Source organism: Tasmannia lanceolata, unplaced genomic scaffold (genome assembly GCF_043159265.1).
Source record: "Tasmannia lanceolata isolate RefF3 unplaced genomic scaffold, GAP_Taslan_0.1 ptg000023l, whole genome shotgun sequence".
Classification (NCBI taxonomy): Eukaryota; Viridiplantae; Streptophyta; class Magnoliopsida; order Canellales; family Winteraceae; genus Tasmannia; species Tasmannia lanceolata.
Genome location: NW_027518700.1, coordinates 25,963,626 through 25,990,644, shown reverse-complemented (window position 1 = coordinate 25,990,644; position 27,019 = coordinate 25,963,626). Strand labels below are relative to the sequence as shown.

The following is a 27,019-nucleotide window of genomic DNA, read 5'->3' as shown; positions in this document are numbered from 1 at the left end:
CCCTCTTAAGTAGCCTCAGAGTCCCTTGTTTGTGAATACTGCCATGTGTGATTTGAAAAAGGCCAACCGATCACAAGTTACACTTGTATGATTTGAGACCTTGGAGTTTGCAAATGGCCAACGCACACACGTGATATATGTAATATGTGTTTGTGATTTGAGACGTTTGCCAATGGCCAACCCACACATGTGATAATAGTGGGTGTGTTTGTGTGATTTGACACCATGTAACATATGAGATTTTATATGGTGCGTGGCTGTGAAGTCCACTGTAGGCGGTACGTACCACTCTTGATATTTGATCCAACAGCGGCCACTTGATCAAGGGTGATGATATGTCACAAGATTGAGATGTGCAGTGATTCAATGGCTTTGACACATTTAAAAAGACTGTCTTTTTTATATCTCGTGATCAAGTGGCTAGGATCATCCGATTGTGGGCGGCACAAATGACAAGGAAGTAATCCGATGGACAATATTATTCTCTAAAAATAAAATAACAATTCGTTCCAAAGATTTTTTCCAGGCATCATTTCACAATGAGATGTTTGCGGACGATAGTGTCATTACAAGAAATTTCATAACCTAGAACAATTAAGAAATTTCTAATGTTGGTTAAGATAATTTTCCTTGTTTATTAGAAAATTTTAAAATTAAATATAGTTTTTAGGAAACATTGAATAATTTGCATGGCAACAAATGATATAATTACCTTTGCCTTGCTTTTGTTTTAGGGAAATGATATCACCACTACCGTATTATTATTAATTTCTGCATAAATAAATCTATTATATAATTGAAATAAGGAGATTTTATATGGTGTAAGCTCGTATAATCCTGTATTTTTTAAAAAGTGATGTATGGGCCACACCATAGGATGATCCAAACCGTCCATTTGATCGGACACAACGCAAATAGGTTGTGGCCAAAAAAGCATTTCCTAGCCATCCGATCTATATACGAACGGCATATTATGGAAACCTCTATAAATGGGGGGGGGGGGGGGGGGGGGTGGTGTGTGTTAGGACCACCCTATGGAAAGGATTTTTTGTGCCACAACCTATTTACGTTGTGTCTCATCAAATGGACTGTTTGGATCATCCTATGGTGTGGCTCGTACATTATTTTTTTGAAAAATACTGGAGTATATGGGCTTATACCATATAAAAACTCACTCAATCGACTCTCTGAACCCCCTCCCCCCAATCTCTCTCTCTCTCTAAAATATTTCTATCAAACAAACCACGCATTAAAAGGCACAAAACGTTTCATAAGTCTCCAATTCCAATCGTATTTATGTATTTCATTTCAAAGGACATGGCCGGGTAACGTCTGTCCGAGAAGTTATATGGTGCCCGGGCACGTACAAGGGCGGGTATTTGATCCAACAGCAGCCCCAGAAAAGGTAGGCTGCTGTTGGATCAAATATCAAGGGTGGATGCCCAGCCAATAGGGCAAGTGCAAAATCTGTCTTTAATAGTTCTTTAATTTGGCAATTAGTCTCATAAAAATTTGAGTTAACACTTGACTTTAAAAGTTTCCATCTTTATATAATAGAGAGTTTTTATATGGTGCTGTCAAGTACCGTGAAAGCGGTACTGCCCTTGATTTTTCATAGGACCACCCTATGGAAAGGATTTTTGTGCCACAACCTATTTACGTTGTGTCTCATCAAATGGACTGTTTGGATCATCCTATGGTGTGGCTCGTACATTATTTTTTTGAAAAATACTGGAGTATATGGGCTTACACCATATAAGAACTCACTCAATCGACTCTGTAAACCCCCTCCACCCCAATCTCTCTCTCTCTCTCTCTCTCTCTCTCTAAAATATCTCTATCAAACAAACCACGCATTAAAAGGCACAAAACGTTTCATAAGTCTCCAATTCCAATCGTATTTATGTATTTCATTTCAAAGGACATGGCCGGGTAACGTCTGTTCGAGAAGTTATATGGTGCCCGGGCACGTACAAGGGCGGGTTATCTGCCCTTGGCATTTGATCCAACAGCAGCCCCAGAAAAGGTGGGCTGCTGTTGGATCAAATATCAAGGGTGGATGCCCAGCCAATTGGGCAAGTGCAAAATCTGTCTTCAGTAGTTCTTTAATTTGGCAATTAGTCTCATAAAAATTTGAGTTAACACTTGACTTTAAAAGTTTCCATCTTTATATAATAGAGAGTTTTTATATGGTGCCTGACTGTCAAGTACCGTGAAAGCGGTACCGCCCTTGATTTTTCATCCAACAGCAGCACACTTTCTAAGAGGCTGCTTTGGATCAAATATGAAGCGTGGTACGACTTGAAGGTCGGCGACCATATAAATTCTCAAATATATGCTTAAAATATAGGGCAAATATATGGTGACTATATTTTCCATGTAAAAAATACCGGCACCAAAAAATTTGTAGGCTATGAGTTTATCATCTAAACGATTCATTTACTCAGCACTATAATGGGAGTGCCTGAAATAATGCTCTCCAGCATAAGATGATCCTCATGCTTCAATTTTTGAAGAATTTTCACCATTGTCTTCTAACATTTCGAACCGTCCATTTACAAATCACAAATTCGAAAAAGGGAATTTAACCCTTGCATCATCCATAAAAAACAAACATAATATTGAAACTCAATTATTTTACCTCAAAAATAAATAAATTGAAACTCAAGGCATTTGCTGTCCCAGAAAGCAATTTCACAACTGGCTTTTTCTTGTGAGAACAGCCACACAAGTTGACATTTTGACAGATTGTATCTTATTCATTTAATTCACCCGAGGTTTGGAGAACAAGAACATTATAAGATTTTATCCTTGTTGTGAGCGAGTAAGCCTCGAAGATAGTTTGATTTGATGCTCTCATATATATAAAAAGTGAATCAATTGCTTTTGAACTCAACCAACGAAATGATGATAGACTTTTGAAAAGCCTTTGGATCATCAATAAAAACAAACTTAATTGTAAATACCCAAAAACACCCGAATACGAAAATTCGTTTTTCCCTTTTGGGGAGGGGCTTTTTTGCCCCTCTTGTGTTTTATTTAATTAAGGCTTTTTAAAGGAAGCCTATAAATACATCTCTTGAGAGTTAATTAAAACCCTAAACACGTTTCTACAGCTCTAAGAGAAGATTTTCGTGTGGAAAAAGAAGAAAACCAAGTTTTGGAATTAGAGAGTGAAGATCAAGGTAAGAACTATGTTCTTTATTGATTTATGTTATTAGAAACCCTAAAAGTTGAACTCTTTAATCTTAAAAAGATGAAAGCGAAGGTTTGATTTCGTTTAAGATGTAGCTTAGGACTGATCTCGGGTTCCTTAGGATCCGCTTTGCTATGGAATCCCGAACGAGCCAAAGATCGGATCGTTTTGGTTTTTAAAATAGTTTTGTCTTGAAGGGTTGAACCTAAAAGTTTAGATTATTTTTACAATAAATAAATATGTTGAATTCGAGAATGAAATTGGATTAGATGGATTCTTCTCGTCGATATGAATCTAATGGATGTGGCCACGCGAAAATTGGAGCTAAAACGAGAAAGTTATGGTCCGTAGAAGTTTTGGTAAAATCGGGGACGAATCTGGAATTACCGCAAAAAGGAAATGTGAAACTTTGAAGATTCATAACTTCTTCGGTTCTTGTCCGTTTTTGACACTCTTATACTCTACGGATATGCCAGAAACGTGTACTTTCTGTTAAAAATAGTTTCAAATTTTTTGGAGACTCTATAATGATGATATTTCCAAAATACTAAAAAGAACCCTAAGATGGTTTACTGATTCTTTTCCGATGGGGCACCAAATGGTGTCTTGTGCCAGCAGGAGGATATATATGCCCGACAAGATTGAAATTAATGATGAAACCAATGGAGAACATTCATACTCTTGATTGTAGGTGATTATGAAAAGGAAAGTAGTCCGATATCAAGGTATGTAATTTCGTACTACTTTAGTGATATGATTCGCCGTTGAATGATATGTCTTTTGATTGCAACTCCCTAATTTCTTTGAATGTGTGAAATCTATGATAACCTTAGCCTTTGATTTGGATCTTGCATGCTTATCCTTCATTGATAATAATCTATTGAATTTTATTCTCATTGACAACCTGTGAATTTCGTATTAAACATGTGACCCTCTTTGATATAAGAACCTTTTGATCATTGTATACTCAATTATTTTGGAAAATCTTGTGGAATCAACATGAACCTCAATCTTTTGAACTTTGTACATATCTTTGGACCTTTTGTATATGTGGACACCTTTTGTGGAGGCTTAGGTTTATATGTGGACTATAAGGACCTGCACCAACGGGGATTATACGTTAGCTTTTGGGTCCTATCAGTGGGTGCTATTCGCTGACCCTGTCGACAGGTATATGAGCTTAAGAACTAGTTTCGAACCGCGGGCAGTCGGATAAAATAACTTGCTTTGTGGGCTAAGCCGATGACCTTTGGGGGATTTCGTACCTTTCTGATTGCTTTCAGTGATCTCTTAAGACTTTGTGACTTCTGTTAGCATTTACATTTACAATTTAACAAGGGATCCTTAAATAACTTAGCTTGAATATCTATTTTGTGTAGAATTACTTGCTCCTTGTGCCCTTTGTGCTAAACTTGCAATCTTGATTTAAAATCTATACTAATCAACCTAAAAGGAGAAAATTTTTATAAACCCAATTCACCCACCTCTTTGGTTCCCCAATTGGGATTTCATAATCCAAACAAAGTCTCCTTTGAATTTTACATGCTTCCTTATCTTATTGGCAAATTCTTTGTACTTTTGGTTATTCTCTTGTATCAATTCCTTATATTTTATTGAATCTCTAAAAATCCAGTCATTGATAGAAAGTTATTTCCCTCCCCTTTTAAAATCTTAGGAAAACTTTCCACCTTGGATGGACCCAACAATAAGTGACAAGAATACATCGGTAACATATCACACAATTGAGCATCTTGATGTTGTGTGCTAAGACAAAAAGAAACTAAATAGTGTTGATTAATAAGTAGATCATTCCCTTTCTTGAAACATGCAAACTTGAAAGTCATAGGCCTCATCTCGCTCTCAACGTTGATCATGTCAATCATCTCATGTGCCTTCACATTCTTGCAGCTCCCACTATCAATGATAAGGTTGCAAATCTCGCCATTCAACGTACATCATTTATCAAAACTATTATGCGGCAACCCCTCATGATTTTCTTCCACTTTGGACGTATTCATAGCATGCGGAATACCTAACTCCTTGCCACGATCGTTCCAAGCGATCTCCTCACCCTCATCATCATTGTAGTCGTCAAAATGTGGTTGTTAATCTTGATGCTGTGGAGAAGCCTCTTCACTCAACGCTTGATTACGAGTGCGATGAAAGGGGTTAATCTCCTCCTCTTCATCAGTTGTAGCTTTCTCTCAATCATGACGTGAATCAACATGTTTCAGACGTTCGTAGCATTCTAAACACTACTAGAGTTGTAGCACTTGTCTCCTCAAATCATCCATCTCAACCTCATGCATGGCTCGTTCACGAACCGGGGCTTATTCGACGTTTGGTACGCGACGACGACGACTAGCCATGAAAACCCAAGCTCTGATACCAAACTGACACCAAACAAATGGAGAAGAGAGGAGGAAACACAAGTGAAAAACTGAGATGAAATAGCTCGCTACCGAAAGGAATCCACCCAAGGGATAAGAGCATAATAGACAAGAAGAACTCCTTCTTCTTCAAAAGCCAAAGGCTAAACTTGATTCAAATTCTCTGCAAAATTCCCTTCTCTACAGCCCAAATAATCATTTAAGTTGAAATGGAACAACCCTCCCACCGTAGGTGCATTTCGAAAGGCTTGAACAACATTTCCTAGCTTGACAACACAAGTTCCAAGAGAAAAGGGAGATGAAACCTACATTACTGTGACTAACTTATAAGGCTATTTAACTAAACTTAATGGGAGTATTTGGGACATGATAAAGCATTAAAAGAGCTTCAAAATTAACTTTAAATCATAGCAAAAAACATTTAGAATAATGGGCTGGACAGTAGGCAAAAAGAAACCCAAAACTGCTGAAATTCGTATGTTGCAGGCAACTTCAGCCCTTCTTAGAAAAATAAGATAACTCCCACCACAGAACTCCGATTTGTGAACCGTTTGTTGCGTTTGAAAGTACACTCAGAGATCTTTCCAACCATATATGGCTTGCTATTTTTAAAGTATGAGTAAATTCAGGTTTGACCCTCAAAATTCCTCAAAATCATGAAGTGCAAACTGTTTTTGAACCTTTAAGCTTGGGGACTAGGATTGGTGGGACTAGTGGACTCGGTTTGAGCATCCATCTGAGATAGTTCCGGCATCAATACATCAAAGCATCCTTTTAAGAATCCATGCCTTATCAATCTTGTTTACTTATAGAGAATCAAAGAGAAATATCAAGAGAAATATCTATAATAACAAAAGCGAATGAAAGTCCAAGAAACCTAAACACATTATTTCTTCTTAGGTAAGTGATATATTCACCCCCTCTTGTTCCTCGAGCCAGTCCTCTCTAGTGTATTTATGACTGCCTTTTTACATTAGAAGGGCACCCAAGGAAGAAAAGCGGTGAATATATCATTTCCCATCTGCTTATTCGATTCATAAAACTACAGGACAACCACATAGGAAAAAAAAGAGATTGACAGGAACTTCTAGTCTTCTGCTTGTTCATTGCCAAAATTAATATATCTTTTGGGCACCAGGCGATGAGCATTTTTCTTCTTCACTTTAAAACCAGGCGGTTCAGTCACATCAATATCTTTGTTATTCCTTCACCATTGACTTGAGATATATAAGTTGGGGAAGAAAGCTTTCATCCACTTTATTTTTCCTTCCGACTATCCTTCTAACTTCATCTTGTGCTATCTTCATTGTTCTTGGATTCCTTATAAGCTCTGTCATCACCCATGCTGCTGTTGCGGATATTGTGTTCGTCCTTGCAACCAAAATATTCTATGGCATGTATAATAAGATCTCTGTTAGAGATATTAACTTTAGCTCATGGAGGAAACAAGCATACAGAAATGATGATGATCATTGAGTTGTTTGAATGCTAAATTACAAAGCTGAAGATGAACATTTCATTAACGTAGATGACGATCAAAGTGACGAAGATTAGAAGTTTTTTATGTTTTAGAATTTTAATTTAAAGAAGGGTTTTGGAAATCGTAAATCAAAATCAATATTCATGCTTTTGTCAAAATTCTTTGCCCACAAACCACGTGCATCAGGCTAAGTCCGGGTGGGATTCGAACACTCATCTCCGGGGAGCAAACCCGCGACTTTTTGCCGAAGAGCCAGCACCCGTTTGGGCTTGTTAGAATATCAAAAAGTCAATGTGGATTTCCTATGATGCTGCTTAAGGACGGTTCAGTTGGTGTATTTTCTAATGGATTCCACTGGAAAGTAGCGCTTTTAGGCTAAAAGATAGAAATCTAGACGTTTTCTTGTGCCACTTTAGTGCCTTGAGAAAATGACTTGGAAGGAAGGTCAGCTGGCATTGATAGAAAGTTAGGCACATTTTGTAGCTTTCAAAATACTGCTGTGAGGGGAGGATTTTGGGCTTTGGAAAGGAAAATAACTTTTGGGCTTCGATTCCTTTTCTTGACAAAAAAACTATTTATTTTCCATTTAACAACTTTTTTGGTCTTAGATTTAACACTTTTACGAGGCTTTGGTTTATTATGAATTTGAAATCATCATTACTATTAATGGGTGGCTCCGGGATTTATTATGGGCATAGGCATCTCAGGTAATTCAGTCTTATGGTTCTTCATTATCTGCATATGGCCTTTTTTTCCTATCACAATTGACTTTAAAACAGTCATTCGAGGCAAAAGGGAAGGAAAGGAAGCTAAAACTCTCTTCCCCGATCAAAGAGAAAAGGTAATTGACTTCCTGAAGCCAGTGGGGTTACATGGCTTATGCCTATATGAACATAAGAACTTAGATCCCGCTAATGAGGGACATACGTTGGCCCTGTCGACAAGTATATGAATATGAACCAGAAACTAGTTCCAACATCGTGGACCGTTGGTGCAAAATAACGTGTCATTAGAACCGCGATATAACGTGGTGTATATTAATATTATTATTATTATTATTATATGACTAAGCCAATGACCCGGAAGTGTATAAAATTTTGTCCTTTGGACCCTTTGCCATAAGAACTTTGACCTTTGAATCCTTTGCTATAATAACTTTGGCCTTTGAACCCTTTGCTATAAGAATTCTGACCTTTGAACCCTTTGCCATAAGAATTCTAACCATTGAGCTCTCTGTCATAAGAAACTTGACCTTAGAATTCTGACCTTTGAACCATTTGCTATAAGAATTCTGACCATTGAGCTCTCTGTCATAAGAACCTTGACCTTTGAACCCTTTGCTATAAGAAATTCGTACCTTTGAGCCCTTTGCTATAAGAACTCATTACCTTTGACCCCTTGGTATAAGAACTTTGTCTATTTGACTGTATAAGAACTTTGTCTCTGGAGTCCTTTATAAGAACTTTGTTCTTTCGATCCTTTGTATGTCTTCTCTCTTCTGAACATCGACCTATGAAAATCTCCGAGTGTACACTTTTGACTACCCTTCCGTTTAGATATGACTCCTTTGAATTTTGTCCTCTATTAGATTATTTAGAACTTGTGTAGAACTTCAAAATTTTGACTTGCTTCGCCTTTTCGTCTATGGTATCATTCTTGAACTCATTTTGGCATGCTTGACCCAACCTGAATTGGTTCATTATTATGTATTGAGCTTCGATTGACTGTGGTTTTTAACAATTTTTCAGATCTTGATCCTCGTGATGCAAACATGGAAGAGGAGGAATAGCATGTCGAATCTTTGTTGGTTTTAACAGATAGTGAGTATGGCGTGAACCATTGTATAAGATTACGTTCAAATGTAAATTTTGGATAGTGGGAGTGAGAGGCTTTGATTTATTCATTTACGTATGATCTGACTATCTCTTTAGAATTTGTTCATCATAGGTGGGTCTGATATTGTTCTGCTAGCCTTGTATACTTGTAGAGTTTTATTTTACAGGTATACAACGCTGTCATGTCTTGGACCATGTGTGATACAACGCTGTCATGTCTTGGACCATGTGTGCGGTTCGGGGTCGTGACACTTTCGCAGAAAGGCATTTTACAGCTGGTTGTTGCATGAGAGAGCAGCCACCTCAGATTAGTTAAATGAATAAGACAATCTGCTGAAAAGTGAGCCTATCTGGCTTCTCTCTCATGCAACAGCCAGCCACTAAATGCCTTTATGCGAAAGTCCCTAGCAAATCCCTTTGGAAAATGAAAGTATAAATGCTCGTCTAAAGTAAGTAAATAGGTCCCAACTTACAAATTTAGTTATACAATCGTTAGTCGTTATCTTAAAGCATATATTATTTTAACTATTAATTAAAGGGTTTTGCTAACGAGTGACCTAAGGGCACTTGTTAAGGTGCATAGGAAATGATATTTTACACATCTTTCAATAAACAAAAGGATTTTGATAGGAAGGACTGTGACCACGTCAAGCTCATGAATATGGAGCACGTTCCACTCCACCACATGTGTCTTTTCCCAGTTTGGACAACTCCTTATGCATAATAACCCCACTACTCAAAGTATTGCAAGCACTATTGATATCATTTCAACCAGTAATTACACAGCTTCAACCACTATTCTAACTATCTTCAACCACTAGTGGAGTAGATGGAATCTAAAACAATCACTTAGTATGAAGTAGATGGAATCCACTACAATCAATGAACAAAATTTGGACAATCCTGGACCAGTGTGGAAAGAGTTTGGACAACTCCTTATGCACAATAACCCCACTACTCACAGTGTTGCAAACACTATTGATACCATTTCAACCAGTCATTACACAGCTTCAATCACTATTCCATGAATCCTCAACCACCAGTAGAGTAGATGAAATCCAATCCAATCACTTTATATGAACTAGATAGAATCCAAAGAGTTTGAACAAAATTTGGGCAACCCTGAACCAGTGTTACTGTAAGTTTGAAACATTAACCACTACGGACAGTGTCGCAACCTCTATAAATACCCTAGACACAGAGTTTTATCGCCACTATTCCAACAATCCTCAGGCACTATTAAAGTAGCACAAATCCAATCCAATGACACAATCCAATCCAATCCAATCCAACAATAATTACACAGTTATCAACCACTATTCCAACAATCCTCAAAGACTATGAAAGGATGTAATCCAATCCAATGAGACAATATCTACTACAAAACTATAATCCAATCCAATCCAATCGTTAATAGAGTTTAACGATTGACTTTAACACATATTTGAGGATTGAGTATTATAACACAAATCAAAACTACATACATTCTACAAAAAACACTCCACAAAACTATATACACTACAAAACTACAAACACTCTACAAAACTACATACACAATATACAAAGCACAAAATAGACACGTTTAAATCAACCACAACCACAGACATATTTAGCTACATCGATTTACCTAGCTTGCAAACTCCAAACGTAGCTCTAATGGAGGTAGAAAGAAAAAGTGTAGATGTTGAAGAAGAATAACAAAGCTTTGGTGGTAGGTGAAAGTCACGTCTAAAGAAGGGGAAAAGGGATAAAATAACACTTTTTTCTCTCTGAAATGATGTGTGACAGGTGAATGGGCAGGAAGGGCATTTTTGTCCACAAAAAAGCTGTGAATAGTGAAAGCACTTCACTTTGGTCGTTTTCAACTCTCCACTGCTTTTTGAATAATAGTCCAAAAAAGAGCTTTTTTAGGTATTTTCCCCTAAAAATATTGTTAATGTCAAATTGTCAACTATGCAAATCCATTTACTTTTTGCACAACTAACTTTATCGAAGATTACCTAATTTAGAAAATAGATGAGAAGAAGGTGTTGAAGTCATTTTTGTAGCCTCTTCGAATTATTTGAATTTTTTATAAAATTATCATAATTATCATTTTCCCACTAAATGAAACAAAGTAAATTGTCCGGCTTAGTTAATCCTTTACTACTAAAAGGAAAAACGCATGAATGTTCGTCTGCGTCTTTTTTCAAAATTACAGACCCTTGCTTTGTAAATCTTTCTGTTTGGTCCCATTTCTGTGGGCTTTTTTGTCATTTCGTCCCTCAAGGCAGGTGTAAAAAATCCCACGGCATGTGATCTTGACCTTACCTTTCCCAGCCACGCGTTTCCATCTGCAAGAGTTATGTCGTCTTACTCTACTTTATGTTCGTCCCCATAGTTCCAAAACCCTTCCTGCTCTCATTCCTCACAAAAATCTCTCATTCCTCACGAAAATCGCACGGAGCTACCATTAAAGAAGAGGATTCCCCACCTTCGAATCAATTTCTTGTTGGATAAGGTAATTTTTCACATCATATCTGCAAAACAGGGTTTTGTGGGAGAGGATTTTGGTGGGTTGGGATGTTTTTTTCTAGGGTTTTTTCTTTTGGTCACGACCGTTTCTTCTTTTGTTTGATTTTCATTTCCTGCTTGGTCTATTCTCTGTTGTTACTAATCTAATTTTTCTTTTCTTCAGCAACTGCACTATCTACAAAGGGTTTCGAGAAAGGTATGTTCCTTTGTTCGATTCTATCTCCTCCCTTTTGATTTTTTATCTTCTTTTTGTTGGATTTTGTTGTTAATTGAGGAGTTTAAAACACTAATCACGAATTGATTTAACCCTCATATGTCTGTTGATTCCCGCCTTGAAAGTGATGAATCATTTAAGAGGAAAAAGATTTCAATAGTTGGATGAATCTTGAGTCTACAACGGATGCTTTCAATACCCTGAATGACTTGATTCTGTCATTGTAACTTATCTGAATCTCTTTGTCGCTTTTCTTTTTTCATCTGCTAATGGGGATGATGTGTGGATTTTAATCCTCTATATTTGTCAAGATCACTTTGTTGCCATTTTCTCCTTAGAAATTAATGTTTCTATTTTGAAATGAATGAAAGATGATGGGTTATGGATTTTTGAAATCCCAATCATGGAATCCATTTGTATTTAGTTCTTCTTTTCTGCATTTGCTAACATAGTAAAATGCTTGTTTGTGCCTTCATTTAGGAAAATCTTCGAATAAATGGTTAAAACAATATGATCTATCTCTGATTCTTTTGTGACCCCGCCCTCCTTTAGTGTTAGTGTTCCCCTGAGAAATAAGAGTTTTTTTGTTGGTCTTTCAAGGATTCTGAAGATTACATTCTAAATTCTACTATAGAAATTTACTGTGCTCGGAAAAAAATCTGAAAATAAACAGAATAGGAGAAACTGAAGGGTATTCTTGTCATTTTCAGAAAAACTTTTCATTGTCAAAAGGAGACTAACAAAAGGGGGTGGAAATGCTTGGATAGAAGTTGAAAACGAACTCATTCCCTTGTTTTAATATCATCTGATCTTTCTCTTTAATTTACCCTTTCTTAATCGGGAGTGCATGCCTACTTCATATGGTATTGTTCCTCATTTGTATGTATGTTTAGTTCCTGCTTTCTTTGTGAATTTCTTCATTTTTGTGATTTCTTTGTGAATTTCTTCATTTTTGGTTCCTGGATGCTGCATTGTTTGATCTTTACTAAGTTAAGCACATTATTGTTTTCTATAGATTTGATATACTATGTTTGATTGCTGAGAGGGTTTGTGGGTTTCGGGTTCTAGAGATCAAGTTACCTTTTTTTGCTTGCTATAGAGAGATTCTTCAAATTTGTAGCCGTTGGGCAAAGATTGTCCATTCATTCTTGACAAATAGTTGGGTAGTTTTACAATGTTAAGATTGGGCGCTTTTTTCTTGGCTTTAGTTTGCCTTTTTCTTAGTCCAGTCCTTGGGCAGAAGGCTTCTTTGATGGAATTGATGTATTGTGAAAGCTGTGAGGTTTCAAGCTTTGGATATGGGAGCAAAGTGCCTGTTTGGTTGAGTGAGAAATCCACCGTTCAGATGTTCTGGTTCTGAATCCATAGTTCATGTGGTTTTAGTGAATGTCACTAACTTTATAATTTTTGTTAACTTGAGCCTTTGGGAGGATGGTGCCGTCGGGGCCTCCGGCACCTGTCGGTGTTGCCCAGTCTGTTTCTCCTTCTCTCCTGTGTACAAACTCTGGCATTTTGGGAGCACAAAATGGTGCTTCTGTCCCTTCACAATCCGCTTTTCCATCACTCCTTTCCCCACATTCACAGTACAATAATAACATGAACTTGCTTGGGAACATCTCCAACGTCTCTCTCTCCTCGGTTAGTCATTTGCCAATGGTGGGTCGACCTCTGGGGTTTCCCCTTCGGGAACCCTCCAACGTGGAGGCATTGATATGAGTGCCGAGTCTGACCCACTCTCCACTGCAGCCAATGGCAAGTGTTTTTCTATCGCTAATAAAATTAGGAATTCTTTCTTATAAGCTGACAATATAAAAAAAAAAAAAAGCGGATAGCTTTTCTTTTAACTATTCTAAACATGAAAATGAGTGCTCCTCTTAGATGCTTTATAATGGTGTACAACTACTATAATATTTGCAATCACATTTTTTTTCCATTTTCCATCCCACTATCATTTTCTAAGTTCTTATTGCTCTTTTTAGGGTTGGTTTCTTCCACCTCTTATAGCATTGGGGTTATTTCTTGAAGGCATTTTGATTTTGTCTTGTGGTACTACTGTCTAGCCCAATTTCCAAGATGAAGGTAAACTTCTCCACTATCTACAAGTTCTAAGTAGAGTATTCCAAATTATGTGAAATTTTATATGTTTGTCTGCCTTTTTTTATTTTGATCAAGTAATAGAACTTTTGCCTTCTTTGATTGACATATTTATGCTACAAAACAAGTAAGAGTAATAAATACAGCCTTAGTATTTATTAAATTGATTTCTTTGCATAATAACTCCACATGTAAAGGAATTGCTCATTTGATAGTTTAGATATGAATATCAGTTTTGATGTATTTATGATTGTACGTATTGAGAAAAAGCTTACCAAATAGTCTAAATTAAATTTGTTGCTTACATTTATGTACATAAAATAATATGACAAAGGATTATGGAAAAAAGCATGCTACTCATGAAGAAACATATAATGAGAAGTTACATCATTGTAATAAAGAACGTCAAAGATATGCAAACTTGTCAAATAAAAAAAAAGAAGAGCTACGGAGAAGAAGAAGAGAGGCATATGCAAAAAAAAGAACCAAAATGAAGAAAATCAAAATAGACCAACAGGTTCGTATATATATATATATATATATATATATGTGTGTGTGTGTGTGTGTGTGTGTGTGTGTGTGTGTGTGTGTGTGTGTATAATATATATATACATAAAAATATGTAAAATCTATATTTTTGCTTCTACATTATAAGTAATATAATAATATGATGTAATAAAAGTCTGATTAATCTGCATCTGTATATTTGCAGAATTGGTGAATCTACATAAACTAAAGCAAGATGTTGATTGTGCATATTGTAAAGCTAAGTGATTCAAAGGAGAGCCCCCAACGCTATGTTGTCAAAATGGATAGGTTTCTTTACATGTTAATGAAATACCAGAGGAATTGTATCAACTATATACTGGCCAAACAGGAGACTCCAAAGATTTTCAAAAACTTATTCGTAGATATAATAGTATTTTTGCCTTCACTTCGGTGGGCGCTACATGCCGTCCTTAATGCCAATCGACGACTGTGCAAAATTTTTACAGTTGTATTTCTATGATACAGAACATGAGACTTGTAATCGTTTGCGTCATATACCTGATCTTTGTCAAGACATCGTTGATAGGCTTATTTCTGTTTTAGAAATAAACCCTTATTCTCAATTCCTAAGGAATTTAAGACATCATGGGTCTCTAGAAGATTGCACCATTATCATCAGAGAAGACTCTGGATTGGACCAACGGGTATATAATGCTCCAACAGCGTCACATGTTGCTGCAATATGGATCGAAGGAACCAACAACGAAAGCTTACATACAAGAGACATCGTCGTTCAATCACATTCAAGTGTTAGTTATAAAATCCAATCTTACTTTGGCTGTTACGATCCGTTGCAATATCCATTACTATTCCCACACGGAGAAACAGGTTGGCATAAAGGCATAAGGAGATCTAATCAATTCAACACCAACAACGAGATATCAATTGTGCCTCGTGACAATTTTGCAGAATTCAAAACATTGCTATCCCATGAAAATGGTAAAAATATATTTAAATACCTTCTTAACTTTGTAATAGTATTCTTTAGAAAATCATATATATTGTAATCATATTTTAAGAATCAATGTGCAGTAACAACCAGCAAAAGAGCCAACACAAAAGATGTTACTTGTCGAGAATATTATGCTTTTATGTTTCAGATGAGGGATAACAATAGATGGAATATTATCCAGAGTGGTCGATTATTTCAGCAGTACTCAGTTGATATGTATGTAAAAGTGGAAACAGGACGGCTAAATTATTTTTATACACATCAAAGTACCATTCATGCGGATTTGTGTCAAGGTATTGTGGACAGTGTTGTTGCTGGGGAGACGCATGGGTGCAAAATTGGCAAACGAATAGTGTTACCAGCATCGTTTATTGGAGGTCCCCGAGATATGAGGCGCAGATATTTAGATTCAATGGCTTTGGTACAACGGTACGGTAAGCCTGATCTTTTTTTTTGACAATGATGTGTAATCCAGAATGGGAAGAGATAGTATCACAATTAAAACCAGGAGAAGAAGCGTACAATAGGCCTGATCTTACAACACGGATATTTAGAGGAAAACTTGAGGATCTCAAGAAACAGTTATTTGAAAAACATGTTCTCGGTCCTATAGTAGCTCATGTACATGTTATCGAATTCCAAAAAAGAGGATTACCATATGCTCATATGTTACTTGTAATGCAAAAAGAAAGCAAGCTGTTAAATCCTGATGAGTATGATAACATCGTGTGTCCCGAACTCCCAGATGAAAATAATGAACCTCTATTGTTCGAAAGGGTTGCCAAACACATGATGCATGGGCCATGTGGAAATTTAAGAACTTCTTCACCATGTATGGTAAATGATGGCTGCAAATTCCACTATCCAAGAGCATTCTCTGAGACAACCAAACAAAAGAAAGATGGTTACGCTACTTATCGTAGAAGATGCAATGGTCGGTAAGTATATATACGAAATAGCTATTTGGATAATCGATGGGTTGTTCCATATAATCCTTATTTGCTTAGGCGGTATAATTGCCATACAAATGTAGAGATTTTTTCCAGTATCAAAGCAATTAAATATTTGTATAAATACATATACAAAGGGCATGATAGAGTTGCAATGCAAATCATTCAGAATGAAGTGAAAATTACGGTTGACGAAATACATGCTTTCCAGAATGCTCGATGGGTATCTCCACCTGAAGCTCTTTGGAGAATCTACGGATTTGATTTATGTAAAATCTATCCGTCAGTCACAAATTTACAACTTCATTTGCCTAATCAACAATTCGTTACTTATTGGAACAATCAGAAACTAGCACAACTTCTACAACAAGACCATCTTACTCGGACTATGTTGACGGAATATTTGAACATGAATATTGTGGATGCAGATGCGAAGAAGTATCTTTACCATGAATTTCCCGAACATTATGTTTGGGATGGAACAGGTCGTTTTTGGACCAAAAGAAAGAAACAAAGAGCTATTGGGCGACTACGGGCTGTAAATCCATTTGAAGGTGATACATATTACTTAAGATTGTTATTAAATCACATTCGTGGAGCTACATCCTTTACAAGTCTATTGACAGTAGATGGGAATTTATGTACAACATTCAAAGAGGCGGCACAGAAAAATGGGCTTCTCGAAGACGACAACGACATTCTCTTTTGTTTACAAGAAGCATCAACCTTTACAATGCCATCATCTCTACGAAGGCTATTTGCTACAATTTTGGTTTTCTGTGAACCAACCAATGTCAGACTACTGTGGGATGCAATATTACCACATATGGCTGAAGATTTGAGAACCATTTCAGAGTGTCATACCAACACAAGGGCTACTTATGTATTAAAGAAACTAAAAGGCATCCTTAAAAGTATGGGAAAGAAACTGTCAAAATATGATTTGCCTAAACTATCAAAAGAATGTATGGCAGATGCTGAGTCACTTGAAGAAATCCTTGAAGAGCAATCTATTGTAACTCCCCTTGAAGATGTAGAGGCCATTTCACAGTTGAATGTTGATCAAAAGTATGCTTTTGAAACAATAATGAAACGTATCAATGAAGGTAAACATGGAATTTTTATTATTGATGGACCAGGTGGAACGTGCAAAACATTTCTATACAGAGCCTTGCTTGCTAAAATCAGAGCATCAAATAGCATTGCTATTGCCACAGCTACATCTGGTGTTGCAGCATCCATTATTCCAGGTGGTCGTACCGCACATTCACGATTCAAGATACCAATTGATGTAAAAATAACTACCGTATGTGGAATTCCCAAACAATGTGGTACGGCAAAATTATTAGTAAAAGCTGCAATAATCATATGGGATGAGGCACCAATGTCCAAGAAATATGAGGTAGAGGCATTAGATCGCACACTTCAAGATATTATGTAATCGTCACTACCATTTGGTGGTAAAATTATCGTTCTTGGAGGCGATTTTCGACAAGTTCTTCCAGTTGTACCACAAGTCACACGTGAAGAAACAATTGATTCAAGTTTGGTAAGATCTTATTTTTAGAAGAAAATGGAAATTTTGACGCTAACCCAAAATATGCGGGCAAAGAATGATTTTGAATTCAGTGATTACTTACTACGGATAGGTAATGGTGATGAAGATACAATTCTTGGTAATCTTGTCCAAATTCCGGTTGACATGTTAATCGAGTACAAAGAAAATGAGGACAATAAGAAAAAAATTGATTGATATGATTTTTCCAGATTTGGATAAGCAAATGTTGAGTAGTGATTACCTTGCAGAAAGAGGTACATTAACTACAAAGAATGAATATGTTGATGATTTAAATAAAAGTATTATTGAAAATTGTAGAGGCGAAGAAGTTATATACTACAGTTATGACACTGTCACAGATGATACAAATACCTGTTACCGAGAACAATTTCTTAATTCGCTTACTCCAAATGGATTGCCCCCACACAAATTGGAGTTAAAAACATATTGTCCAATTATGTTACTGCGAAACTTAGATCCACAAAATGGACTATGCAATGACACAAAGTTAATATGCTTGAACTTCAAGCCTAATGTTATATTTGCTGAAATTTCTTCTGGGCAACACAAAGGGACAAAAGTTCTACTACCAAGAATACCTCTATGTCCGGCTGAAAATGAAACTTATCCATTTCAATTTAAGCGAAAATAATTTCCAATACGCCTTGCATTTGCAATGACAATCAACAAAGCTCAAGGACAAACAATTCAGCATGTTGGGGTATATTTACCAGAGCCAGTATTCTCTCATGGGCAACTCTATGTCGCATTATCTAGAGGCATATGAAGGCATACAACAAAGGTATTAATAAAGCCAACAGCAAGCATATCGACGCCTTTGATGTATACAAAAAATATTGTTTACAAAGAAATATTTTGTAAATGATATGCTTATATGAGACACAGACCTTTCTTTGTCATAAATATATCAGGTATTATGATATGACCTTCTATTCATTGCATATGTTTGCCGTATTTTATGTACATTGCAAATTTATATATGTTGAACAAACTACTAATATGATGCAAATAAATGCTCAATATGGACAAAGAAAAAGGCGCAGCTCTTCCCGATCTTCAATCTATTGTAGGCTTAAATCCTATGGATAAAGGAAAAGATTTATCTCTTCCTAATCTTCAATCTATTGCGAGTTTAAATCCTGGAGACAACAAATGGACAATCAAATGTTCCGTGTTGCAAAAAGGGGACACCATTTTCTATAACAACATAAAAGGATATGGATCTAGGAAGAATGTAACTTTCGTAGATGAAGATGTATGTATTATAATAAAGCCATATTAATCTACATTCTTTTATGAAATCATTATCAGTAAATAAATAATATATGTATATTTACATTTCATTATTTGTATTTTCAGGGTACAACAATATCAGCTACTCTGTTCAATGAATTGATAGAGTTATTTGATGACAAGCTACTTCAAGGTAAAACATATTATATTTCAAATGGTTTCATCAAATACTATCGTTCTTGCAAGGAAATCAGTTTCAACAAAAGTACTACCGTTCGAGAAGCTATAAATGAGCAACAAATTGGTGGGACAGTAAAGCATAACTTTGTTCCTTTGAAGATGACTCGTCCATATCTTCAATCACATGATTATATAGGTAAGCAGATGCATAACTATTTAACAAATTATTATTAAAGAATAGATTTGATATCTACCTTAATATTTTATTTTTACAGATATTGTTGTACTTCTGGTTGGTGCTGGCCCACCTTTAAATAGTATTCGAAGAAACTATCAAACAACATTAACTCGACGGCAGCTTCAAATCATTGACTCAGAGTACGTATGTCATATTTATAATAAGATTATCAAATATGTTGATTTCTTTAGTTATTGTAGATGCACGACGCCTATTACTCTATTTAAAAAAAAATTAATGTCTCCATTATAAATTAATCTCTCTTTATTGTAGGTTCAATTGTGCAAAGTACAAGCATGGATTGTAGAAATCAATAACCAACAAGATCCATGGTATCCATCATGCACCCTTTGTAAGAAAAAAGTTGAAAAATCTATTAATGCTGAAAAATGTGAGAGCTGTCATTCCAACAAGTTTGAGGTTGTTGATCGGTAAGCTTAGTTTACACTATTATGAAAATAATTATAATTATTACACTTAGATGTTTTTATTCAACAAGATCCGTGGTATCCATGAGAGCTGTCATTCTAACAAGTTTAAGGTTGTTAATCGGTAAACTTAGTTTACACTATTATGAAAAATGAATATAATTATGATACTTACATGTTTTTATTGAATAGATATTTATTCAAGATCAAGGTTGGAGATAAAACTGGCTCATTTTGGATCACAGTGTTCGATAAGGAAGTTGAAAAGTTATTTGCTTGTGAAGCAAGTGAAATGAAAAAACTCAAGGTTTGAAACCTAACGTAACTTGTCAAAAAAAATTTAATTTATTATTTCCACATATTCTATCTTCTTAATAATGCAGGAACTAAACAATGTCAAGTTCATTAATCGTATAAAAGAATGCATGTGGACTCCGTATACGTTCACCATAAAGATTTATGAAAGACAAGTTAAGGGTGAATCTTCACAACAATACACATGCATTCGAATAGAAAAATTAGATGGAGACGATTGGAAAAAGACGCCAACAGAAATAGCCGCAATTCTGCTAGATAGGCAAATTGTATTTGTTTGTAACTCATATATTTTTTTCTTTTCGTTCTTTCAACTCCTATTTTTAATTTGTATTCTTATTTGTCTTTAAATATTCTTATTATTCATTTATTATTTTCAAGTGATCTATTTCAGAATATCAAAACTCAAATGAAGTTATAGGTGGCTGAAGAACTTACTGTTTTTTTTTGGACAAAAGGTAAAACTTCTATTTTAAATTCATATTAACTATATTCAGTTGATACTCATTTATTTAATATTTTTAAATGATTTATTTCAGGGTATCTAAAATGGAGTTAAGGGAAGACGAATAAAGGACTTGCTGATCTTTTAGGGAACTTTTGGGTTTAATTTGCATCTTCCTTACCTTAAACTCAGTTTATATATAAATATGATTATTGTGAATGTAATATAGGAGTTTTATGTACATAGTAGTGCTAATATCAATGTACGTTTACTTTTATATACATAGTAGTGTTAATATCAATGTACGTTTACTGTTAAATATAACGTTACTTGCCTCCTTGTAAGCACAAGTATCTTCTTATCTTTCATCTCCATTAAAGCAATAATTCATTAAGGTTAAAATTTCTTCCCTCGGGTACTAACTGATAAAGCAGTGGGGCTATGATGCTTTACCTACATCATAATTATCTCTTCAATGAATAATGCACAATAATGATCAGGTGTTGATCCAAGGTTGTTGTTTCTTGCCACACTCCCTTTCAATGTGAGTCCAACGGGGTTTACCTGACCAAACTAACTAAACGATCATGTCTTTTAGGAGTTTTAGATCTACATATTTATTTGAATGTTCAAGGACCTTAGTTGAATGTTATTCTTGCTTCGGAGTAGAGCAATGGGTGCAGTCCAATAAAGCAATATTGGAAGGGGAAAGAGGATTCGGGGTTTCTCCTACAAGTCTTTCATCCCTTCAAGAATCCTCAGGTCTCCATTTCATAGCCATAGACAGCTATCTTAAAATATTTTGACTTCATATCAAACCGTGGTAATGACTGAATTGGAAATTTTGTTTATGATGTTTCTTGATGCAGGTGAAATATTGGAACTATCAGAAGGTATAAGCGGTTACCATGATGCCTTTGGCTCTCTTCCAAGGGTAAGGATAAGCTATGTATGTGCATTTGGTAGAGACCTCTCCTCTTTCTTCTTAGATTTTCACTTATTCATCCTTTTTTCGTCTCTTTTGGTTTCCTCATCTTCTTTTTCATAATTTCACTTATTCACGTATTCACTGTCTGGAGTTCTATATTGATTAATGAAGGCTAAGCCAACTAGGAAGAAAGCGAGTTATAAATTATCTTGGCTAGCAAATGTATTGAAATTTATACAAATGCAAGTTTTGTGTATATTTGTGAGTTTGTTTATCAATTCAGAATTTTTTTTGGTCTTCAATTCCTAGGACCATTTCAGATTTCCAGCAAAATTCTGATTTTACTAACCAAATGACAACATCCAATACATGTATTGGTCTGCACTACCATTGTAGCTTGTTTGGGAGAAGGCTGAAGACATCGTGTTGAGCAAAAAAGGGGACACCTACATTGGAAAAAGGCAGATTGTGGGAAATGAGGAATGTATCTGGGAAATATTTTACAAGTTTTTTTCGGATATATTGACAAAATTTTAATGCATATGCAAATGACACCATTCACATGGTATTTCCTGTTTCCTTGGGGAGCTAGGATTCGAACAAAGGAGTAGTAGAGGTGACATGTCATCTTGAAGGGTTGATGTCTTCATTCAGGAGATTTAGATCATTGCTCTAATATTGAGGTCTGATTTTATCATGTTCATAGGGAGTCTAATTCAGTGGCAAAACAGGGGTTTGGGGAGGGAGGGACATGTTGTGGGTCATATAGGAATTTGGTCCACGTAATGGTTTCTCTGGAGAATGGTTTCCCATTTGGTACTGTAGTTTCCAATAACTATGCATCAACACACTCCTTGTACCATACATCGAGAGTGTATCTTTTCAAAAAAAATTTCCATTTTGCATCATTAGCTGTAATATATCTTAAATCTTCCTTTGAACCAAGGTACTGCACTAATGATTCTTTCAATCGGTGGTCACAATTTAAAATCAACAGGGCCATATGTAATGTGTGATTCATAATCCATTTTCCCATTAATTGTATACACTTGGTTTGAGACTCTCACTATTCCTATGCTAATCAAAATATGAGTCTGAAAATAGTCAATCTTTTGCCAGTTATGCAATAGTCTTGGTTTGACCATTTTTTTTTTGTTTCTTACCATTTTTCATCTTAATTGTTTCTATGTCCTAGCACAAATATTCTCTCTGTCTTATGCCTGTCATTTTCACTTTTGGCCGGTTCTCTAAATTCGTGCTGTGTTGTTTTTTTTATTTATATGTGTCTATGCCTTCACAGGCGGTAAAGAAGAGGCATTCTTTGATAACCAAGCCTGCTTGGACTCTGATTGTGATGATGATTTCCTCAGTGTCAATGGCGGTAAGATCAACATCTGATGTAGAATGATCTTATTTCTTCATTCTATTTTTTCTTAAGGCTCCATTTGGATTTCAAGAAAAGCATTGTTGGCAGAAAATTTTCTCTCCCCAATTTAGAGGGAAATTAAAAGATGATGGTTCATTTAGATGTTGTAAAATACCTTACTGTTTTGAGTTAAAGTACATATAGAAGTATCAATGCCTTACTAATGTAAATGGATCTGCCAAGAAAATAACTATAATGGACAAGTCGTCCTGAGGAGTTTTACTAGGCCACGTTTGGATACCTCATGGTTTTGTATTTCGATTTGGATTTCAGTTTTGGATACAAAGTACATCAATCATCCTCATGCACATGTTGTACGAGAGAGGGCGGGTGGGCTGCAGCTGCAGCAAGGTCAAGGAGCAGCAATTGTAATGGTAATTACCACAAATATTGATTTCCAAATAATGTCTTGCAGAACAGATTTGAAAATCGGATTTTTTTCACTGTTGTAGCTAATTTGGAAATCTAAGGATCTGATCTAATCCCAAATCTCAACTGCAAAAGTGAGAAATCCAAACCTAAATCTTGTGGGTATCCAAATGTGGCCTTAGAGAAATCTGCATCCTGTGTGCTTTTGATTGGTTCTTTTGATTGGTCCGCTTTTGGTTCATATGTGGATTTAGGATACCGCAAATGGTACCATTCAGAAAAAAAAAGGATACCACAAATGGTGGAATGGTGAAAGAATTAGTTTTATGGTTTTTTTCCTATGTAATTTGAGAAAACACCCTCTTGATCATTAGTCAGTAGAACAGAAGCAAGGGAAGGAATATTTTCGATAAAGGGTCTTCCATTGAAGCATTGAAATGCCACAGGCAGTCCCTGCATTGTTTGTAAATACATGTGTGACTTGGGTGATTTTTTTAGCATAACTAACAATGCTAATTTTTCTTTTCTGCAGCGTATTCTCTCTGCGGAGAGAGTAGCTTAGTGATAGTGTGAGCTACGGTTGGATTTATGCACTGAAATCCCATGCAACTGAGATCCCATGCGGTACTCTATGTGCAACAGGTTGTGGATCCAACAAAACAGCTACAAACTTTGAGAGGATGCATTTATTCCAGCTCTTCCAAGAAGCGATGTCTCCATTTTATCCTGGTTATGTTCCCTGCTATGTCATTTTTTCATTTCATACTTATAAGAAACATGTTGTCTATGGTTCCTCTTCCTCTTAGTCAAGGTCTTTTGCTACACCTTCTCCAGCAGCTAGCATGTGATCTTGGCAACGAGAGTGGATGATAGATTATAACCATCCCCACCAAATATTGGACCACCAACCACTTCATTCACATCATCCTTTTGTTATGGATGAGTTCCAAATAGCGCACTCTCATTTGTGCAAAATCATACGGTATTGTTGATTACTATAGGAAACCCTCGTTTGTGGAGAATCATCAGTATTGTTGGTCATAGTAGGAAAAATATTTGTATGGAAAACAACAATATTATGCCTCTCCAAAAAGTTCACTGTATGGAGCTCTATGTTGATTAATGAAAGCTAGCCTACTAGGAAGAAATTGAGTTATAAATTATCTTGGCTACCAAAATGTATTGAAATTTATATTGAAATAAACAAATTTTAATAAACAAATTGTAAAATACCTTAGTGGCACGTGCGGTGCACGTGCATTTTTTACTAGTTTAATAGAAAAGGGAAATGATATCACCACCACCCTATTTTCATGATCGCACTCCTCACTTTATTAAAAAGTATGGTATGGCACCATAGGATGATCCAAAACGTCCATTAGATGGGCCACAACCTAAATAGGTTGTGCCCCAAAAATCATTTCCTTAGGTTGATCCTAACCCTCCGATCTATAGAGGAAATGATTTTTGGGGCACAACCTATTTAGGCTGTGACCCATCTAATGGACGGTTTGGATCATCCTATGGTGCGGGCCATAGCGAACATTTTAATAAAGTAGTGGTGATATCATTTCCCTAAATCTATTGGATGATCTTGGGATTTCATATTAGAAAAGAAATTTTTTGAAAATTAGTTGCTTCTATAAGTCCCTTTAATTTCAAGCAAATGGAACTGTCGATCTAAAAGTGGTTACATTAGATTGAGACCAAAGTAGAACCTAGTCCCATCACAAATGGAGGTCACATTCACAAGATTGAGGTGTGCAATGATTCAACGGCTTTCAGACATTTAAAAAGACGTCTTTTTTATATACCTTGATCAAGTGGCTAGGATCATCCGATTGTGGGCGGCACAAATGACAAGGAACTAATCCGATGGACAATATTATTCTCTAAAAATAAAATAACAATTCGTTCCAAAGAATTTTTCCGGGCATCATTTCACAATGAGATGTTTGCGGATGATAGTGTCATTACAAGATGTCTATATGTCCTTATTCTTTATTTTTGGGTTGAATGAAAGAGATGCTATAGGAAAATTATAGAAAAGTATGTGTAGAATTTCATAAACTAGAATAATTAAGAAATTTCTAAAGTTGGTTAAGATAATTTTCTTTGTTTACTAGAAAATTTAATATTAAATATAGTTTTTAGGAAATATTGAATAATTTGCATGGCGACAGATGACATAATTACCGTTGCCTTGCTTTTGTTCGTATGTGGACCCATTTCTCATTCGGCAAGAGGAGGGCTGATATACTTCGTGACTTTTACGGATGACCATTCAAGGTACGGATATTTGTACCTTATGCGACGCAAGTTTGAGACCTTTAAAAAGTTCAAAGAGTTCAAGAATGAAGTAGAAAATCAGTTAAACAAAAGAATAACGACTCTTCACTCTGATAGAGTTGGAGAGTATCTCTCGGATGAGTTTAGTAATTACTTATGGAAAAATGGATGTATCTCTCAATGGACCCCACCTGCAACACCAGAATTGAATGATGTTTCAGAATGTAGAAATAGGTCTTTGTTGGACATGGTCCGGTCTATGATGAGTTTCGCACAAGCACCTCTGTTTCTATGGGGATATGCCCTATAAAAAGCTCTCTGTCTTAAACCATGTCCCAACTAAATCAGTACCATCTACTCCATATGAGATATGGACTGGCAGAAAACCCTCATTGAATCATAAGAGGATATGTGGGTGTCCCGCACATGTTAAAAAGATAAGTACTGATAAGTTGGAGACAATAACTGAAAGGTGTATTTTCATTGGATATCCCAAGGAAACAAATGGTTATATATTCTATAACCCAAGCGAGCAAAACTGTTGTGTAAGCTGGAATGCAGTATTTTTAGAAGAAGAGTTCACCTAAAATACTGTCAAAGGGGATAGGATTGCCTTGGAAAAGCAACCTGAGATTCCAATGGAGAAAGAGGAAGACACTGAGCAAGAACCTCTAATACCTATACAAACACTTCTTCGTAGTAGTAGGGTGATCAAACAACCCGATACACTTGTCTACTTTGGTGAGACATATGATATGATCTCGGATAAAAATAATAATGATCCCCTCAACTACAAAGAAGCGATGTCAGACATCGATACGGGAAAATGGATGGAAGCTATCAAATTCGAAATGGATTCCATGTAAACTAACGGGGATTGGATAGCGTAAAATACAATGGGGGCCACATTGTTTGGGTGATCCAAACCATTCATTTGATGGGCCCTCACATAGATAAGGTGTGCCCAAAAAATCAGCTCCATAGGATCATCCCCACCATTCGAACCGTGGAGGCAAAAAATGGACAGATTTGTGAAGGTTTATACACGTCCATTTTAGCTCCACAAATCGTAGGGTTGGGATGATATTATGGAGCTGTTTTTTTGGTCACACCCGATCTATGTGAGGGCCAATCAAATGAAAGCTTTGGATCACCCAAAAAATATGTCCCCCACTATATTTTAAGCTAGTGTGTAGATAACTTATCTACATTAGTGTGTAGAAACTCTTCTCTCTCTCTCTCTCTCTCTCTCTCCCTCTCTCTCTCTATATATATATATATATATATATATATATATATCTATATATATAAAGGGCTTACTGTTCTTGCACTCGAGGAAACAGGGTGGTCCCACATTTTTGGGAGGATCCAAGAGGATCCAAAGTGTTCATTTGATGGGCACTATCATATATAGG

The 27,019-nt window shown here is 36.0% G+C and overlaps 3 protein-coding genes across 8 annotated transcripts; all 3 read left to right on the top strand.

Annotated features, from left to right (window-relative positions):
• The first annotated feature begins 11,274 nt into the window (after positions 1-11,274).
• LOC143856474 (replication protein A 70 kDa DNA-binding subunit B-like) lies at positions 11,275-24,478 on the top strand. Of its 6 annotated transcripts, none has more exons than XM_077366708.1 (12): positions 11,275-11,401; positions 11,579-11,611; positions 13,609-13,708; positions 19,241-19,362; positions 19,442-19,544; positions 19,678-19,835; positions 20,025-20,139; positions 20,529-20,605; positions 20,687-21,354; positions 21,462-21,526; positions 22,821-22,901; positions 23,848-24,478. In XM_077366708.1, the coding sequence occupies exons 9-12, from the start codon at positions 21,180-21,182 to the stop codon at positions 23,875-23,877; spliced, it is 351 nt and encodes a 116-aa protein (XP_077222823.1). In that variant the 5' UTR covers positions 11,275-11,401; positions 11,579-11,611; positions 13,609-13,708; positions 19,241-19,362; positions 19,442-19,544; positions 19,678-19,835; positions 20,025-20,139; positions 20,529-20,605; positions 20,687-21,179; the 3' UTR covers positions 23,878-24,478. The 6 variants fall into 6 exon arrangements, with proteins under 6 accessions (XP_077222823.1, XP_077222822.1, XP_077222818.1 ...); XM_077366707.1 differs by having other exon boundaries at positions 21,462-21,541; XM_077366703.1 differs by lacking the exons at positions 11,275-11,401; positions 11,579-11,611; positions 13,609-13,708 and adding exons at positions 18,768-19,008; positions 23,220-23,320 and having other exon boundaries at positions 19,113-19,362; positions 20,542-20,605.
• LOC143855968 (uncharacterized) lies at positions 14,674-16,166 on the top strand. Its single transcript, XM_077366010.1, has 3 exons — positions 14,674-15,211; positions 15,305-15,658; positions 15,700-16,166. Exons 1-3 carry the CDS (start codon positions 14,674-14,676, stop codon positions 16,164-16,166), a joined length of 1,359 nt encoding a protein of 452 aa, XP_077222125.1.
• Positions 16,329-17,615, top strand: LOC143855967 (uncharacterized). The gene has a single exon (XM_077366009.1). The coding sequence runs from the start codon at positions 16,329-16,331 to the stop codon at positions 17,613-17,615; it is 1,287 nt and encodes a 428-aa protein (XP_077222124.1).
• Positions 24,479-27,019: the final 2,541 nt, after the last annotated feature.

Excerpts from the sequence above, each read along its gene's own strand:
- LOC143855968 (XM_077366010.1), top strand. The coding sequence starts at position 14,674 with ATGCCGTCCTTAATGCCAATCGACGACTGTGCAAAATTTTTACAGTTG. Across the intron at positions 15,212-15,304 it reads ATTGCTATCCCATGAAAATG|TAACAACCAGCAAAAGAGCC; the intron begins GTAAAAATATAT and ends ATCAATGTGCAG. Across the intron at positions 15,659-15,699 it reads GGCTTTGGTACAACGGTACG|AATGGGAAGAGATAGTATCA; the intron begins GTAAGCCTGATC and ends TGTGTAATCCAG.
- LOC143855967 (XM_077366009.1), top strand. The coding sequence starts at position 16,329 with ATGCAAATCATTCAGAATGAAGTGAAAATTACGGTTGACGAAATACAT.
- LOC143856474 (XM_077366703.1), top strand. The coding sequence starts at position 18,775 with ATGGACAAAGAAAAAGGCGCAGCTCTTCCCGATCTTCAATCTATTGTA. Across the intron at positions 19,009-19,112 it reads TAACTTTCGTAGATGAAGAT|GGTACAACAATATCAGCTAC; the intron begins GTATGTATTATA and ends TTGTATTTTCAG. Across the intron at positions 19,545-19,677 it reads CTTCAAATCATTGACTCAGA|GTTCAATTGTGCAAAGTACA; the intron begins GTACGTATGTCA and ends TCTTTATTGTAG.